General features: G+C 40.9%; 1 protein-coding gene across 1 annotated transcript in view; it reads left to right on the forward strand.

Moving 5' to 3' along the window:
- gramd4a (GRAM domain containing 4a) overlaps positions 1 to 10,018 on the forward strand; it is a 52,304-nt gene extending 42,286 nt beyond the window's left edge. The window contains exons 7-20 of the mRNA XM_071533848.1: positions 294 to 319; positions 943 to 1,034; positions 1,971 to 2,062; positions 2,826 to 2,874; positions 3,328 to 3,399; positions 3,479 to 3,522; positions 3,671 to 3,780; positions 4,500 to 4,654; positions 5,891 to 5,908; positions 7,290 to 7,434; positions 8,508 to 8,601; positions 8,852 to 8,942; positions 9,263 to 9,331; positions 9,908 to 10,018. Of these exons, the coding sequence (XP_071389949.1) occupies positions 294 to 319; positions 943 to 1,034; positions 1,971 to 2,062; positions 2,826 to 2,874; positions 3,328 to 3,399; positions 3,479 to 3,522; positions 3,671 to 3,780; positions 4,500 to 4,654; positions 5,891 to 5,908; positions 7,290 to 7,434; positions 8,508 to 8,601; positions 8,852 to 8,942; positions 9,263 to 9,331; positions 9,908 to 10,018 (1,168 nt within the window). The remainder of the gene's footprint in view (positions 1 to 293; positions 320 to 942; positions 1,035 to 1,970; positions 2,063 to 2,825; positions 2,875 to 3,327; positions 3,400 to 3,478; positions 3,523 to 3,670; positions 3,781 to 4,499; positions 4,655 to 5,890; positions 5,909 to 7,289; positions 7,435 to 8,507; positions 8,602 to 8,851; positions 8,943 to 9,262; positions 9,332 to 9,907) is intronic.
- The last annotated feature ends 6,482 nt before the right edge of the window (positions 10,019 to 16,500 follow it).

Here is a 16,500-nt window from a genome sequence, read left to right on the forward strand (position 1 = left end):
GACCGTGAATGTGCACTACAGAATCGCAAACGCATACTGTTAGGAGGGATGCTATCTGAAGTGTTGTGAATAAATCAGCCAGTATTGTGCCAAGGAGGAGAGAGGAGACAGGGAGCAATAAGTTCATTTCTTTATTTCTTTTCACTCTTCTTCCTTTCTTTCCTCCTCTGCAAAGGCGAGTGAGTGAGTCATGCCGTGTCACCACCTCCATTAGCACATTTTCTTTATGAGTGTGTACGTGTGCACTTACTTGTGTTCTGACCTTCACTTTGTGTGTTCCCACCTCCATCCAGGTTGACAGAAAATATGAGGCGACTCAGTGAGTACACACACATACACACACACACACACACACACACACACACACAAAGTAGAGCCTGTTAGATCACCATGTTACTGACAACATTTTGAGGCTGAAGGCTCTCAGTCAGGTCAGAATTTGTGTTGGAAACTTTGTCGTCAATATATCCAGAGCAATTGATTGTATAGATTCTGCTTCTATGATCTGTCTGTTTGTAGCTCTATAGCCACCATGAAGTGATGTAATACTTTAACATCAACCACAACCAAACTAGGGCTAGATATTATGCCTGTACCAGTTCCAGTACCTACCATTCAAATTCAGTACTGGTTCTTCATTGAATACCTTTTTTCTTTGAATGAAAGCACATTTCATTATCTAGTAGAGTATATGACTTTCCGTTTTAACATTTACCCGTTTCATTGGCTTTTCTAAGTAGAATTAGACCATGCATAACATACATTTTCAAGGTTAAAAATGTCCCTCACCGGAAAAAAAAAGGTGCTCATTGTAAGAATCCAATATTAACATACCTTTCAGATGTCTTGAAATCAATATTGATACCAAACTATGGCACAATACCAATATATGTATTAGTCCTAAACCAAGCTGACTATATCCCACTATCCTTGTTGTTTCAGAGCGAGGAGCCAGACCTGTCACCAACTTCTTAAGGAACCTCTCCGCCTTATCCAATTGGCACTCTGTCTACACCTCAGCTATTGCCTTCATTGTGAGTGTGCACTCTCCTACTCATAATCTGTAACACACTCTGCTTGTCCTTGGAAGGAGTATAGTGTATGTACTGTACATTTCTGGTGATTTGCTTTTGTTAGATGATTATGAAAGACTTGATTTGTTTAAGAAAAGATTAATTCAATGTGACACAGCCTGGGAAATAGAGCAATGTAGTGTACTTTGTTTGTTACAGTAAGCTCTAGGTTTGTTATAGAGAAACTACGTGCATGACACAGAAATAAAATAAACATCAAAGTAATTTACACCCCACAGTGAAGGGCTGTAGCGGTCCTCAGAGGGCTAATCAAATCTTAATCAGTGTTCACATTCGATGATTCTGCTAAATCACCTTCATCCCATTGGCTGTGGCCTCATGCCAAGGCCTTCTCAGTATTCAGAGATGATCCCACTAGAGCATTTAAGGGAGACACTGTAATAGCATCTCCCAGCGCCATCACATTGCCCAGAGATGAGTAGTCCAAATCAATGCCAGGAAAAGCCTCCCAAACCCTTAAAAAGAAAATCCCTTATGCTGGTGTTGTCATCACTTTGTCCATATCTGATGCATAAATCCACAGGTAATTCTTAAGTAGAGGCCTGTCAAATAAAGGAATGCCTGGAGACTGGTTACCAGTGGTTACGAGGGATATGCCACCATGTGGGAGGAGTGACAACTAAAGCTTGTGATATTATCATCTCTTTAAATATAATCTAAACCCCCTGCCACCACTTTGAAATTATGAATTTTCTGTCTTGTCAGAGCAGAAAAGGTGATAATGCAACAATCTTTAGTTTTATTGTCAAACCTCCAACATGGTGACTCATCCCTCGTAGGCATTATTAACTTTCCAACTTTCCGTAACAGGACTTGTTTGCAGTCACTGGGAATATCAACAAACCGAATGAAACTAAACTTCTCTGTTGTCTCCAGATCTACATGAATGCTGCATGGCATGGCTGGGCCATTCCCATGTTCCTCTTCCTAGCTATCCTGCGGCTGTCCTTGAATTACCTCATCGCCAGGTAAAACACCCACTCTGCTCTTTACCAGACAGTATTATATAGTAGATGTGCAGCCTCTGTACCACTTTTTACTACAAGGTTGCTTGAGAGGAATAGCTTGAGAGGAATAGTTTGAAAAACAACAATGTTGTTCACATTGCAGCTGGCAGATGGCGTAATGTGTGTTTTGTGTTATGATACGCCTGTTTAGTTCTACTTCACAATATTTCAGGCTGCAATGGCCACAGCAGTGCTAATGCAGGATAGATGCACAATGTGGACCTCCTGCCTCTGTGTGATCCGCATTGAATAATTACATCTCCAGGAGCAAATTTGTGCTCATTATAGTGGCCAGCTTTTCTAAACTGGCACTCATGCACATTTTCATGGTTACTGTTTCTATCTGTGCCACACAAGCCTGATACATTACAACAAATAAGATAAATGCTTATCTGTGCTCACCGCTGCAAAACAACTGAATTTCACAGGCTCAGTGGGGTAGAAGACATGGGAGATGTTTTTGTCTGCTCAGAAAGCGTATTACCATCAATACAGTCTTTAAAAGTGGGGCATTTTGGAGACGAGTAGGAAATCAGGACATATTATTAATCTTCAGACATTTGTCTGGACTCTAGCTTCAAACTGGGACACCTGGCCACCTTAGCAGTGATGAAGGTTGTAGAGGTTGGAGACACTAACTTTAGAGGTTGGAGGGTAGTTTGGTGTCCTTATTTTATGTGCTGCGTTTCCAAAAATGTATTCACATCTTCCTCTTCTGTTCCAGAGGTTGGAGGATCCAGTGGAGCATCGTGCCTGAGGTCTCTGAACCCGTGGTAAGACTTCCTTCTTCCTGTCACACACCGTCCTGTTTCTGTGTGTCAGGAGGAACAAATATGGAGGAGTAACTGAGATCAGGAGAGGAAGATATTTAGTTTCACCACCTATGTGAAATGGGCATTTTGAAACCCAATAAGCACCAAGAGTATCAGCTTGCTTGATATCGGATATTACTGCTTTGCTAGAGGGTATGAATAATAAAAAATCCTGATCCAACTAAAAGTATAATTATGTCTTCTGTGTTTATTCTTTACATTAAAAACTACCACCAACAGATTTTGGACTCTATAGAGGTCACTGCAAAAGCTTGACTAGATTTCTCTCCCCCTGAATATTTTGTTTCCTCTACAATAAACATCAATACTATGTGAAAGACACAGTTTTCATGTTTTAAATGTTGTGGTCCGACACATTTTCCCACCTTTTGTTGTGTTTTCTTTTTCACTTAGGAGCCTCCAAAAGAAGACTTGACCGTATCGGAGAAGTTCCAGCTCGTACTTGACGTTGCACAAAAAGCACAGGTACGGCACGGCTCGTATTACCTTCTCGAATCAGTCTGCACAGATTATGATTCAGACAGTAATTCAACTCTCCTTACAGAACCTTTTTGGCAAGATGGCGGACGTTTTGGAGAAGATAAAGAAGTAAGTGACATTAATACTTATGTGTTTGACGGTAAATATTGGGTCTAATTTGACAAAGATAAAGACCATGTTGGTGTAGGTGTCACATACTAACTGTGTCTCTCTCCTCTCCTGTGTGTGTGTGTGTGTGTGTCTGCTCTCCTGTCAGCCTGTTCATGTGGGTGCAGCCGGAGAGCACCCAGAAGCTTTACATCGGCCTGTGGGTGGCTTTCATCACCTCCTGCGTCCTGCCATACAAACTCATGGGCTTCATGATCGGTAAGATACACACACACACACTCGGCACTTCTTTTTAATCCTTCTGACGTACATACTGCATTTGGTCTTTGAATGCAAACGCACACACACACACTTGGGATGATCAATCCACGCACAAATACATTCATACCACCGTTGCATAACCTTTCTCCCTCTGCAGTATTATAAAACCACACTGTATCCTGTGAGGGCCCATAATATGAGGAGCTGCTGCTTCTTGTAAGCAAATACACCATATTTCCCAGGGAGACACTTCGAGAAAGAAAGACAGAATATTTCAGCTTCTAGTAGACTCAATGGGATTCTGCATCGCTGCAATATGTATGATATAAAAGATACTGACATATGAAAGATATTTGAAAGGAAAAATGACGTGATGGAACACCATGAACGATACTGAGACCTGAAATGATTTGAAAGTGGAGAAATATAGGAGATACTGAAAAGTAAGATGATGTGACAGATACTGAATGGAAGCCCAGGGAAAGGAGGAGGTGAATAAAATCTTGCTTTATCGCAGTTTCACCATCTTTTGTTGACATACAAGATTTTTTGATACCCTCTCTTTCTGCCTTTTTGCTTTTCTCTTTCTTTCCCACCTCCCATCTCTGTTTTTTCTCTTCCCCTCTCCTCTTTGGTCCACTTTGGTCCTTGACGCTCCATCTTTCTCTCCCACTTCTCCCTCTCTCTCTCTGCACTCTCTCGTTCTCTCTCTCCAGGTTTATACGCCGGTATTAAGTTCTTCATCATAGACTTCCTGTTTAAGAGCTGTCCCAAGCTGCGGGACAAGTACGACACGCCCTACATCGTGTGGAACAGCCTTCCCACCGACCCGCAGCTCAAAGAGAGGACCAACGCCACCGTGTCGCGACGGGTGAGGGCCACACACGCACGCACGCACACACACACACACACACACACACACACACACACACAACGTTAGCACAATTTGTCTCTGTCAGTGTCTCTTGCTGTCTTTAACCTTCATTGTCTTCTCTCTTACTATTCCTACACACACACACACACACACACACACACACACACACACACACACACACACAGATCATCTGACACAGCTTAGTCTGGGCCCTACCTAGGACAAAGAATGTCCCACAATGCACTTTGCTACCCTAATTTTCTGTTCCAGCTGTCCCCAATGCTAACCCGAAAAGCTGAAGTCAAACCACGTTTATACAGAGGCTTTGCAGTTGCGTCACAAATCTCCTAGCAACCACAGCTGGCTCCATCATGAAGATCCATTGGAGAATAAATAATGGCTAAATATATGAATATGAATATGAATATGAAGACAACAATTGGGCCAGAGAAAGAGAGCAATCTGATAAAACAAGTCATGGGGGTGGATCCATAAAGTAAAGTTCCAGCTAAAAGTGAATAGTCTGCTGAAGCAAATGTAGGTTACTGTGACACAGTAAACCGTGTTGTTTTTATCCCTAGTCTCTAAGAACCGTAGCTTGAGAAGAGTCGGCTCAGTTAACCTGAACAAACTGTTGGTTTTTGGCAGAAGCTGACAATATCTATTCGACACAGTGGAGGCAGCCAAGTCGTACCTTTAGAAATGCATCAAGCGCTCTATATAGCTTCCATTTCACCTACTTTTCAGAAACTACAATCAACCCAGATTTGTCCAAGACTATATTTACGTATTGATATTCACAATTTTGATATTTTGGGGCGGCAAGGTGGCCTAGTGGTTAGAGAGAGCGTCCTTCAACTGCAGGACCGGGTTCAAGCCCCCATGTCAGCAAGCATCCGTCCTGCTGAAGTGTCCTGGTGCAAGACACTGAGCTCCTGGGACCCTGACCTCTGACCTCTGACCTCCCTGTGGAGGGGGGGCCAGAGACAAAGAATTTCCCTACAGGGATCAATGAAGTATCACATTATTATCACATTATTATTCACAATATTAACACCTTAAACCAACTCACTGTCATGATCTGTCCTCACTGTGTGGATACCAGAATATGTGTGTGTGTGTCTCTTGTGTACTGTATGCGTAGATTTCAGTGTGTGTGAGTGTGCGTGTGTGTGTGTACACTGTATATGCGTGTGTGTCACAGGTATACTCTGTCGTTTCTCTCTCTCTCAGCTCTCTGGCATTGAGAAGGTAGGGACTCTGGTGTGTTTCCCCTCGGTTCCTCTACTAGTGCCTGGGTGTGCCGCCAGCTGACTTCAAAGCGTGTGTGTGTGTGTGTGTGTGTGTGAGTGTGTGTGAGTGTGTGTGGGCGCGCGCGTGTGTGTGTGTGGTCTGTGACACACCTCGTGACACGGGATTGACCGTCAGTGTTTGTGAACAAAATGGATCAAAATGTCATAATTGGCTGCAGCCTGTAATTTCATAATCCATCATTTTGAAGTGAACGTTGCAGTGAAATTGGTCCTGTCCAGATGTGAAATTTGAAATGATAATAATTAATACTCATACAGCAGACATTTTGAATCCATTGTCATAGACACACTTAGCGTGTTTTGTTCATTTGAACCACAGTAATTAATGAGTAGTTGAAATGTGCATAGAATAGACCCTTGACTATAGTAATTTAACATTAGCTCACTAAACCCTCCCTTTCCCCTACTGTATGTAGTAGTTAACCCCATAGAGTCATTGCTGTTAGTTTTTTTTTTTATTTACTGCCTTCGATTTTTGCCTGTAGAAAAGGCTGGATTCATTAAAAACAAAAAGAAACAAACAAAAAGAATTAAACAATAAAATGATGACTTCAAAAGAAATAAATCAGCTACATTTTGAATATCATTTTTAATAAAATTATACTTTCCATGGTTTTGTTTTGCCTGAGATGGGGGCAGAGCACTATACTTCCAGATATTAATTTAACTGTTATAATGATAGTGAACACATAATATTTACACTATTTTTATTTATAATTTCCATTATTTTATATTTATATGTTTATTTTATTTCATGTTTAGTTATTTTTTTCTATTTATATATTCATTTTCATATTCCTTATATTTTCACAAACTAACAAATACTTTCATGCCCACCAACTGTAATGATATGTATGTTGACTGAGTGGCGGCTTCGCTCTCTGCTTTGCACGACACACCTGAGCTGCTCTGGAGAAGTGTTTGCAAAGCTGCACAGTCAGAGAAGCACATGACATAACACTGAAAGCTGAGGATCTGTCATTATTTTGCCTTCTGTCCCCGCTAGCTTGGGAGAGGCGTAGTGGGATTGGAGGGAAGGGAACTGAATGGTGTGCAAAGCAACAGTGTGTTAAATATTCCTCTCTCTCCTCCCTCCTTTCCCTCTTCTTCATCTTCTCATCTCTCACCTCTCTATCACATCCTCTTCCTTCCTTCCTGTCTCCTCCTATCCTCCTCCACTCCTCCCTTTCCCTCACCTTCACTGCCATCCCCCCTCGTCATCCTGTCTCTCTTTTCTCCCCGTTTCCTCTTTCTTCTCTTCACTCACCCCCTTTCTCCCTTTCCTGCTTTCCTCCTCCCTCATCTTTGTGTCTCTCCAGGTTCAGCCGGTGGTTTCTCGCAGCAGCCTAGCGACCGTCCCGTGCGGGGTGAGCAGGGAGGAGGAGACCGGTCGCTCCCACAGCACCAAGAAGGGAGCCTTCCACGAGATCTTCAACCTGCCGGAGTCAGAGCGCCCTCTGGCGGGTGAGGAGACTCACTGCAGTATAAAAAAAAACATTACGTCCCTGTATTAATTTGCGCTGACTGTACGAAATATTAGAACCACCTCCCTCCTATTGAGTTTCACTCCCTTTTGCACAATTCATGTCTCAGTTGTCTCAAGGCTTATAAATCCTTCTTTAACCTTTCTATTCCACCTTTTCTACCTCTACCTTTCTCCTCCTTCTTAAAGGACAATTCCACCGTGATTTGAGGTTTTTTCTTTACATTTTTGACATTTTCCATCCCTTTAATGTTAATTGTGACAGTTTTTACATGCATGCGCCACAATTTAATATATTTTTAAATCAGTTTTGCCATACTCAGGCTCAGGCTCATTCACTCCCGTTCAGTTCCAAAACGATATAGAAAACAACTCCGGAGATTTCTACTTCAGTCGGTAAATGTAAGCTGGGAATATCTGGGAAGGGAAAGAGAATAAGAAAAGCTCTTCCCTTCCTCAGTGCCCTCATGCCCTTGAGCAAGGCACTTAACCCCCAGCTTTTCTAGTGGAGCTTCTCATTGGCCAACAATAGAAAAATGGTTATACTGGGAAGCCCCCAGGTGTGACTGGGTGTAATGAAGCAGGGTGTTGCTTAAAAAGAGTATAGGTGCTCAGTCAACTTAGACTGGATCGATAAATGTGAAAAAAAAGTGGATTTAATAAGTAAAATTAGCCAGGATCACAGCATTCACCTGGTCTGTCTATTTTATGGAAAGAGCAGTTGGTCCCAATGTTTTGTACAGTTATTTTATGTTTTTATGTAATATATGAACACATACAATAACTATATATAGTTGTGTATATATATATTTTAGAACACAAATAACACAAATAACAAGAACAACAAATACAAATGCAAATAATATTGATTGAGATAGACAAACAAAAGTTTTTCAGCTTGATTTTTTCTCACAGCAGTTTAGGACCAGAGAGTCTACATATTTAGTTTATCTGCCACCAGTTTTTGTATTGAAGGTGTTGTATCTGCATGTGGTATTTTACTAGTTTTGTACTGCTAGTATTGAGAACCATGTTGTGTGCTGTGTGTTCTCAGTGTGTGAGAACGGCTGGAGGTGCTGCCTGATCAACAGAGACAGGAAGATGCCCACCGACTACATCAGGAACGGAATGCTCTACGTCACGGAGAAGTAAGTGGGACATCTTCTCTGAGTAGAGCATCTTTTATCCTTAACTCTCTGACTGGATGAGAGCAGAGAGAGAGAGAGAGAAAAGCGTACTTCACTCTGAAAGGTGGAGGAGAGAGGAGGAACAGTGTGTAATTTAGACTAATGGGACTGTGGTTTTAACAGGTTAGTAATAAGGCTCTTGACGCTCTTAATGCAACATCTCTCTCTCTCTCTCTCTCTCTCTCTCTCTTTCCCTCTCTCTCTCTGTTAGTTACCTCTGCTTTGAGAGCTCCAGCTCCAGATCCAGCTCCTCTAAGAAAAATAAAGTGATCAAACTGGTGGACATCACTGACATACAGAAGGTAAACTTCTTAAATCTCCTTAAGCCAATATTCCTGATAAATAAATTAACATCCAAGAGTATATTACCATTATTATTATCATGCAGCTAATTATATCCAAAGAATATTATTGGCAGACTTGATTTTGACTAGCCAATCTGTATTCATACACCAATTTATATGCTGTCAAAAGAAATCAATATTTGAACTTTTATTTGCAGAAATGACAAGTTGGTATTGAATTTTGCATTAAATCTGATACCTGCAGATCGTTTCATGTATGACAATGAATCAAGTTAAATATATATTGACCCGCTTCTGTTTTCTTGGCTCCTCCACAGTACAAGGTGCTGTCAGTCTTACCAGGAAGTGGGATGGGCATCTCCATAGCCACTCCCTCCACTCAGAAGGTACAGTATGGGGAGACGTACAGCGCAAACTAGCAAAGTGTTCTTACTCCCTTTAGGTTCATATGGAGTTTCCTTTTTGATTCATCCAGCATGGATTAGCAGAATTAATTCAAATAGATTCAGTACATCCAGAGGTTTTGCATTTCAACCTTGGCCTAATGCATACTTTACCTCATGTGGCGGTGTTTTTCAAATGGCTTGTGTGAAATCATTCATACTGTATAAAGTATGTCATGCATTTAAAGCTAGACTAGGCAACTTCACACATCGGCTGCCCCCACATGGCAGCAAGAAAATTTCTTCTTCTTAGTGCTTGTTGGAGGTGGTGAGAGGTTTTGTATTTTGCTGTATTTTGCCAAGATTCCCCACCAACAACCATCCCCAACACCTCATCTTAATTTGACCAAATAAGGTGAATCTATCCCCCTAACAACAACTAAAATAAGTCAGGGGGATAGGGGACGCTCTTCTCTGTTGTAGCCCTACTTTTTGATTTAGACTTACATTACATTAAAATCTCACCTTTAATGTCTTAAGATGTAGATACTAATTGTTGAGCGTCTCTGTCTCCTCCAGCCATTGGTGTTCGGCGCCATGATCCACAGAGACGAGGCCTTCGAGGCCATCTTCACCCAGTACATGAAGATCATGACCACCACCAAACCGCCGGCCAACCCAGAGGCCTAGCCTGCCTGCGTCCCACCAGCAGAGCCCCTGGCCTGGGGCTGCGGTCTGGGGCAGAGAGCCTCCTGAGTTTCAACCCGACTGGAAGATAACATTCAAAACACCACACTTCTCTGCTCCGCGTGAGCCTCCCCTCCTCCTCCTCTTGTGATTGGGCATCAGCTTCCTCATCGGCGGTCGTCGTGCGGCTTTGATTGGTGGATTCCATGTTTTGGCCATGATGGAGGGGGTATGTGGGTGTGTCAGCTACATGGGTTAGTGGGGATTTAGTTACATCACACAGGTGAATTGTCTGGGTGTTGGATGATGCGCAAAATCTTTTCACTGGTTCTGACAGAGGGAGGGAGTGAGAGGATGAGTGTGGCTGTGGTTTTTATCAGTCAGCAAAATGGATGGTGAGGAGGCTGGTTCTCCTCTCCCACCTGACTGACCAACTAACTGGCTGACTGGTTTCCTGACTAACTTGTTTCTCCAGATGTGTATATGTTTATGGTGCACATATACTGTAGTGTGGGTTTGTGTGTGTGTGTTTGCGGGCGGGAATTAAGGTCTTAAGTGTGTCAAGTTCTCTCAAGCTCTGTGTTTCTCTTTCTTCTTCAGCTAGTGGAATAATCACTACTTTGGAAGGGGGTGGGGATTTCAAGAAGCTCCCAGCCTGGCCATATAACTCTTAAAATCATCATGAAACAAGTTGAAGAGCTCATAATGACAGTTGGCTTGGCTTCAAGACATCCGTAAGAACCAATATGATAAATAACTGGGAAAATAAACATTTACATCGGAGTCTTTTCATAGTTAACTGGCTGGCTGGTGCTTCTTGACAAAAGCCCCATGTGAAATTATGGGAGCGTATATGTGCGAGTGTTAATTGTTTTTCTTTGATGTGTATATTAGCTGTGAAGAAGTCAAATCGCCATTTGACTGACATGAAGCCTTTCTGTTAGTTTACATTGCTGCTGTGTAATTTCTTGATCCCTTTTTTCTGTTGTTTTTTTTAGAAGCAAAACACGTTTCAGCAGCATCAGCAGCGGCGGTTTGTTTTAGGTGTGTTGTCGATCTCAGAAAACAGAAAATGTATGCTACGTTCAGCATCCGCTTTGGTGTTTGTAAGTGCGTGTATGTGAAACGTGTGTAGTGAAATGTTTTCAAAATGCCTTTCTTTTGAAATCTTACTTTTGTCTTTTCTTTTTTGGTAACAGCCTGTGGGATGAGTAACTGGGCTTTACTGGTCCTGGAGCTGCTGAATGTGTCAGAGACTAGAGCACACTCACTGTTAGAGGATTCAAACTGACTGCCGGTCAAAGCTTTGGCACAGTGGAGAACATAGAGCAAGGTTCTCTGTTAAAGGCACAATCTGTATATTTTTCAATTTCCCCATCAACCGTATTCCCCCTGCACTTTATTATTAAAGCTGTAACTGGAATTCCTGACATTTACGGCACAGTGAACACGGCTTGAACGCTCGCTATTCAGTTGGAATCCATGGTCAGTGTTTGCAAACAATTTCAGGACAGAATTAAAAGCTACCAGTTATGCCTTTAAGGCGTTCTCCCTTGTGGTATTTCACGTTCGACTGACTGCTTTGGCCAGCGCTGATCCCAAGCTGCTGGTGTCAGTAGCGTAGTACAGCACAGCACACAGTGTGGTTTATAGTCTGACCAGGTCTTAGTATTAACACTGGATTTATAAGTATATGCCCACAGGGAGGATATTATTGTGGGCCAGACAGCTTTCAGAACGATCATAAAATAAGCAGGATATCAAGGTACTTTGACTTGAGGATGAAATGGTCATTTATTCAGGCAAACTACTTACGCATCACGGCCCACAAAGGCCATCGCTTAAATGGCTGTTTTTATCTGCAGCTTGAAGTGCCGCGGTATCTCGGCCTTGGAAATTTAAATCAAACCCTGATCGCCAAAGGGCAACAGAGAAGAGCCCTTTGAACATTTGTCTGCGATGATAAAATGACGTTCCGGTTTTTGTCCGAGAAACCGATGACATTTCTTTTACGGACTAAAAGAAATCTCTGAGAAAAAATATCCAAATGTGATTTATCCCAAACCTCCAGAATTGAATGGTTTTTTTTTTTCTTTTCTTGCAGTTGTCTGGCTTAATTGGGTGATCCCACTTCCTTAAACGCTCCGCAGGTCAGGGTGTTGGAGGTTTGCGGTTATATAAGCAGTGATATAAATTATGGATTTATTAGTCGCGGTCAAATTGCACAATATGGTTTACTGTTCAAGTGGTAAACGTCACATTAGTTGTGAATTTTCTCATTATCTCTTTGGAAATCAGATCCAGCCGTGTTGTTGTTGTTGTTGTTATTGTGTATTCATGGCAGGAGAAAGAGTTATGAACCAGACCTGAACCAGAGAGGTTTTTGTCTTTTTTTTTGTTTTGTTTGCTAATGCCTGCTTGTAATGCCAGAGTGAGCGGAGTTTGACATTTTGGTGCTCTTTCACTGGTTCCAATGCACCAGGCAGGATCAGCGAAATGTAAACTAAGTATATGAAAGGATTTCAAAAACTTGATCATGCATGGTCTGGAATGAACAGAATATTTCGACGTCACTTTATGATAAGACACCATTCGGATGAATTAAAGCTGGTCTTTGTTCGCCCAGAGTGGTTTGATATGTAGAAATATAATGCCAAACTACATCGGACACTTTACCGTGTTGTGTGAGACGAATGAAGGTGGGATACGGGACTGGAGGTCAAATTTTCAGGCTGTTGCTCTCTAGATACAGTATTAGAGAAAGAGTAGCCATTCCACGCTCCCTGCTCCTATTCATACCCAGCAGCACAAGCTTTAGCCTCCCCGTGTGTAAATGTTCCCACTGTAAAAAGGGATATCTTGACATTTGAACATTTAGTCTGTCATTTTTACTCCCCAGCCACTTCTCTCTACTTTGTCAACTCAATTTTCCTCAAACACACTTGCTAGTATTGTCACAATTCCTCAATAAAAACTAATGGATACTGTTTTCTGGTTTGAATGAACCACCACAGGTACATGGTGAGGAAAAAATAGATTAAAATTCAAAATGTCAAGGTTTCCCTTTAAGTCTGTGTAAATCCTCCTGTAGTTATTGTCAAAGACAAGTGTATAGACAAGACCGGATATGAAGTTGTCAGACATGCAATGGACCGGCGCTAAGAAACAGATTATTACTAGTCCAAGACTAATAAAAGATCCTCAATGGAGATTTTCCTTTGAAATCCATCTCTATGACTAGGGCTGGGCCTATTTTTAATAGGCTGCCTTCCCAGACATGGATTTATATTTTTGGTTAGGAATAAATTTGATCCATGAACGGGAAACCTGTTGGATATTAGATCAGGTGAAATCAGTAAGTAATTAATGCTGTCTCACTGTGTGATTGGATGGCTTGATGTAGTCTTAAAGCTTTTACCTGAAGCCTTTTGTAATCTGTTAACTCTGAAAATCAGCTATGAGGGTGTGGGAGACTCTGTCAAGGCCACACTCAAAAAAAAAAAAAAAAAGCACAGAATGTATCACGTTGTAAATGTCTAGGATATTTTTCTTTTGCCAAATCTTCATTTTCTGTCACCGCCCGCCATATTCTGCCTAAGCTCATGTTTACAGAAAGTTGGGGAAAAAAAACCTTGATATTTTGTTGTGTTTCTTTGTTTCTGTTTTTCTCCTTTTGGAGCATCTAGTTTGAACACCTTTTGACTTTGGAGTTATGAAGACTGGACTGCTACCTCCTGTTGTTGAATAAATGTCTCAACTCTCATTGGCTCACACCGGTCACCTGACTATCTCTGCTCACCTTTAACCAATAGGAAACACAAACGGTAGTGACATCAACAACAGTATTTCTACATACATACAGCATGTAAATTGTCATATTCAGCGTTACAGTACTCGGTTACAATGTAGTGCAGGTTGCAGTAAATACCAGATTAACAGGCTTCATATAGAGCAGAGATGGTCATGGTGGACTGGAATGGTGACACCAGTGTTTTTGACATGTAGTTCCCTCTTAAAAGTTTATTCTCTGGGACATGATGCACCTTTCGAAGAGTTGTAGATGCCTTATTCAGGCAGAAAGGGAGAAACCTATGAGAAAATAGACTCCTCAAATGGTAGCAAGGGCATTTTAGTCAAATTTGGGGATTTTTCAGTGTTCAATGTGTTTTTTCAGTTGTTTGAGATTATATTCTATAATGATATATATTCATTTTGGTGGGAAAAATCATTAACCTGAAGTTTATCATTTAGTATCTCTAAAATATAGGGGATCCAGTCTTGAAAAGTGCAATCATTTTGTCAACCAAGGCCTTAAGTTACTTTATCTCATTTAAAAAAGTAGGCTACCATGATTAGTATATTACATATATTACAGTACTAGAAGCACCCACCAAATGGCATAATATTATAAATTATAAATGGCATGCTACACAAAATGCCCACCATATACTGTATCTCTAATAGCAAAAGATACACAACGGTCTGAGGATTTAACTGCTATCATGTCAAGAACTGGGAATATGTCAGAAACAGCGGTGTTGTCATTTCAAGGTCCTCTCCTTTGAAGCTGGTGTTAAGTTCCTAGCTGTTGCGCTCTGTATTAAATACGTTATAGTTCTTCAAGCTGTGTGTAAATGTTACTTAAACTACTCAACCCAAGGGGGCTGGGCTTTCGAAAAGAGTTGTAACATTAAGGTTATCCACGCTGATTGTACAAACTGGTAGGAGTGTCACCCCATTTTGTATAATTCACAACTAGATGGGTCTAATCTTGTCATCTTCCCATAGTGACTGAAGTGGATTTAAAAGGTCAAATCAGTAAGAAATCACCTGAGTTCACCACATCAGTCTGTTCCATGGACTGAGCCAGTAATCCTAATATTTTGTACAGTCAGTGAATTGCCTAGGTACTGTTGGAAAAACCGAGCCCATAGCAATTCATTCACTGCAAGGTAACAAACACACTGCAGACAGTGCAGAGAAAGTAATTATTTGTCATCTGAGTCACATGATGACTTTCTATTTTTTTTCTTTCTTTTTTTTTGGCGAAAGAGGAATTTGTATACAAAATGTTGAAATGTACAGTGAAGAAAACAAAAACCATTGAGTTTTTAAAGGAGAAACATGTCTATTGTAAAGGATAATGTGATGTACAATTTTTTAATTTAAGTAAATGAATTTAAGGTATGTTGCTCTTGCCTCTGTTGTCTTTTGTTGTTGCGAAATTTTTTGGTCTGCCAGTAAACGCTGTGACTGTTCACCTAATTCCTTTTGTCTAAAATGAACAAAAGCGTCACTCCCTTGATGATAGACTCTGATGTGTCACCCATGTTAAAAGTGAGGCTGACACTCACTAAATATTCATCATTCATCCTCCATTACCAAGAGACATAATGTGGAGTCTACAGTCTCTTGCATCTTTGTTGTAACGCTAATGGAAAACACTCTTTTTTTTTTCTTTAAATACATGAATATTTATATTCCAGAACACAAGCTATCCATTTTGTGGGGGGAAAAAATCATTATCTTTAGTTCATCTTGCAGTATCTCCATAAAATGAAGGATAGAATCAGTAAGAGTGAAATAAATGGAATTAAGTTGCCTTTTAAATCTACTGTATCCGTAGTTAATTTTCATGTTTTGCTATCAATCACTTTGTAAGAGAGGGTGTCATGTTTTTTTGTTGTTTTTTTCAGTTGGTGGGTATCTCATTTTGGAACAAATCTTACTCATGGTTTTATTATTTCTCAGTCATGGCTGGGCAAAAGTATCTGCACTAAGGTCTTGATTCCACTCTAAGTCAGCCAATGGCACAAAGATCATTTTATTGTTAAGGTGCTTTTTGGCTGATGATACAGCAGGTTGGCCCTTATTCCACACTGCAGTGCCCACTTACAGCCACATGAGGTCACCATGAGACCTGTTTCTGCGAGATGCACAGTAATAAGCCGGTGAGGAGGCAGGATGAACAGAAATAATTCAAGGTGATACACATTCTCACTCACTTTCACGCTCACTTTTTACCTGTTTGATTGACAGCTCTCTAATATACGTAAATCACAACTAGTTTCATCACATCCATAGTTCCATATAAGTGTGAATTAATTTCCAAAACACTACATATTCATTTGAAAGCCATTTATATGTGAAGTCTATCATTCGATAACTTTAAAATGTAGAGAATCCCCTTTGTCAGTGTTAGCATTTTGTCTAAGAACTTCAGTTATCTTTCCTATCCTGGCTAACTTTAAAAAGTACTACAATACCTTGCTTTAATTTCCTGCTATCAATCATTTGCAAGAGCATGTGTTTCAAGTGATCCCTTTGAAACGACACAGTTGAGAGCCCCGTCTTGATGTGGGCACATTACTGTACTTTCTCATTCATACTTCAACCCCCTGAAGTCTTTTACAAAGTTATAGATCCTGTGTAGCGAGTGGAAATGGCACAGTTTCAGTTCTCTAAGTGGTAGTGGATGATGGTTT

The sequence above is a fragment of the Centroberyx affinis genome, unplaced genomic scaffold (assembly GCF_046629955.1).
Source record: "Centroberyx affinis isolate AG114_WGS23_722 - 3 ecotype Tasmania unplaced genomic scaffold, CSIRO-AGI_Caff_v1 ptg002443l_1, whole genome shotgun sequence".
Taxonomy (NCBI): Eukaryota; Metazoa; Chordata; class Actinopteri; order Beryciformes; family Berycidae; genus Centroberyx; species Centroberyx affinis.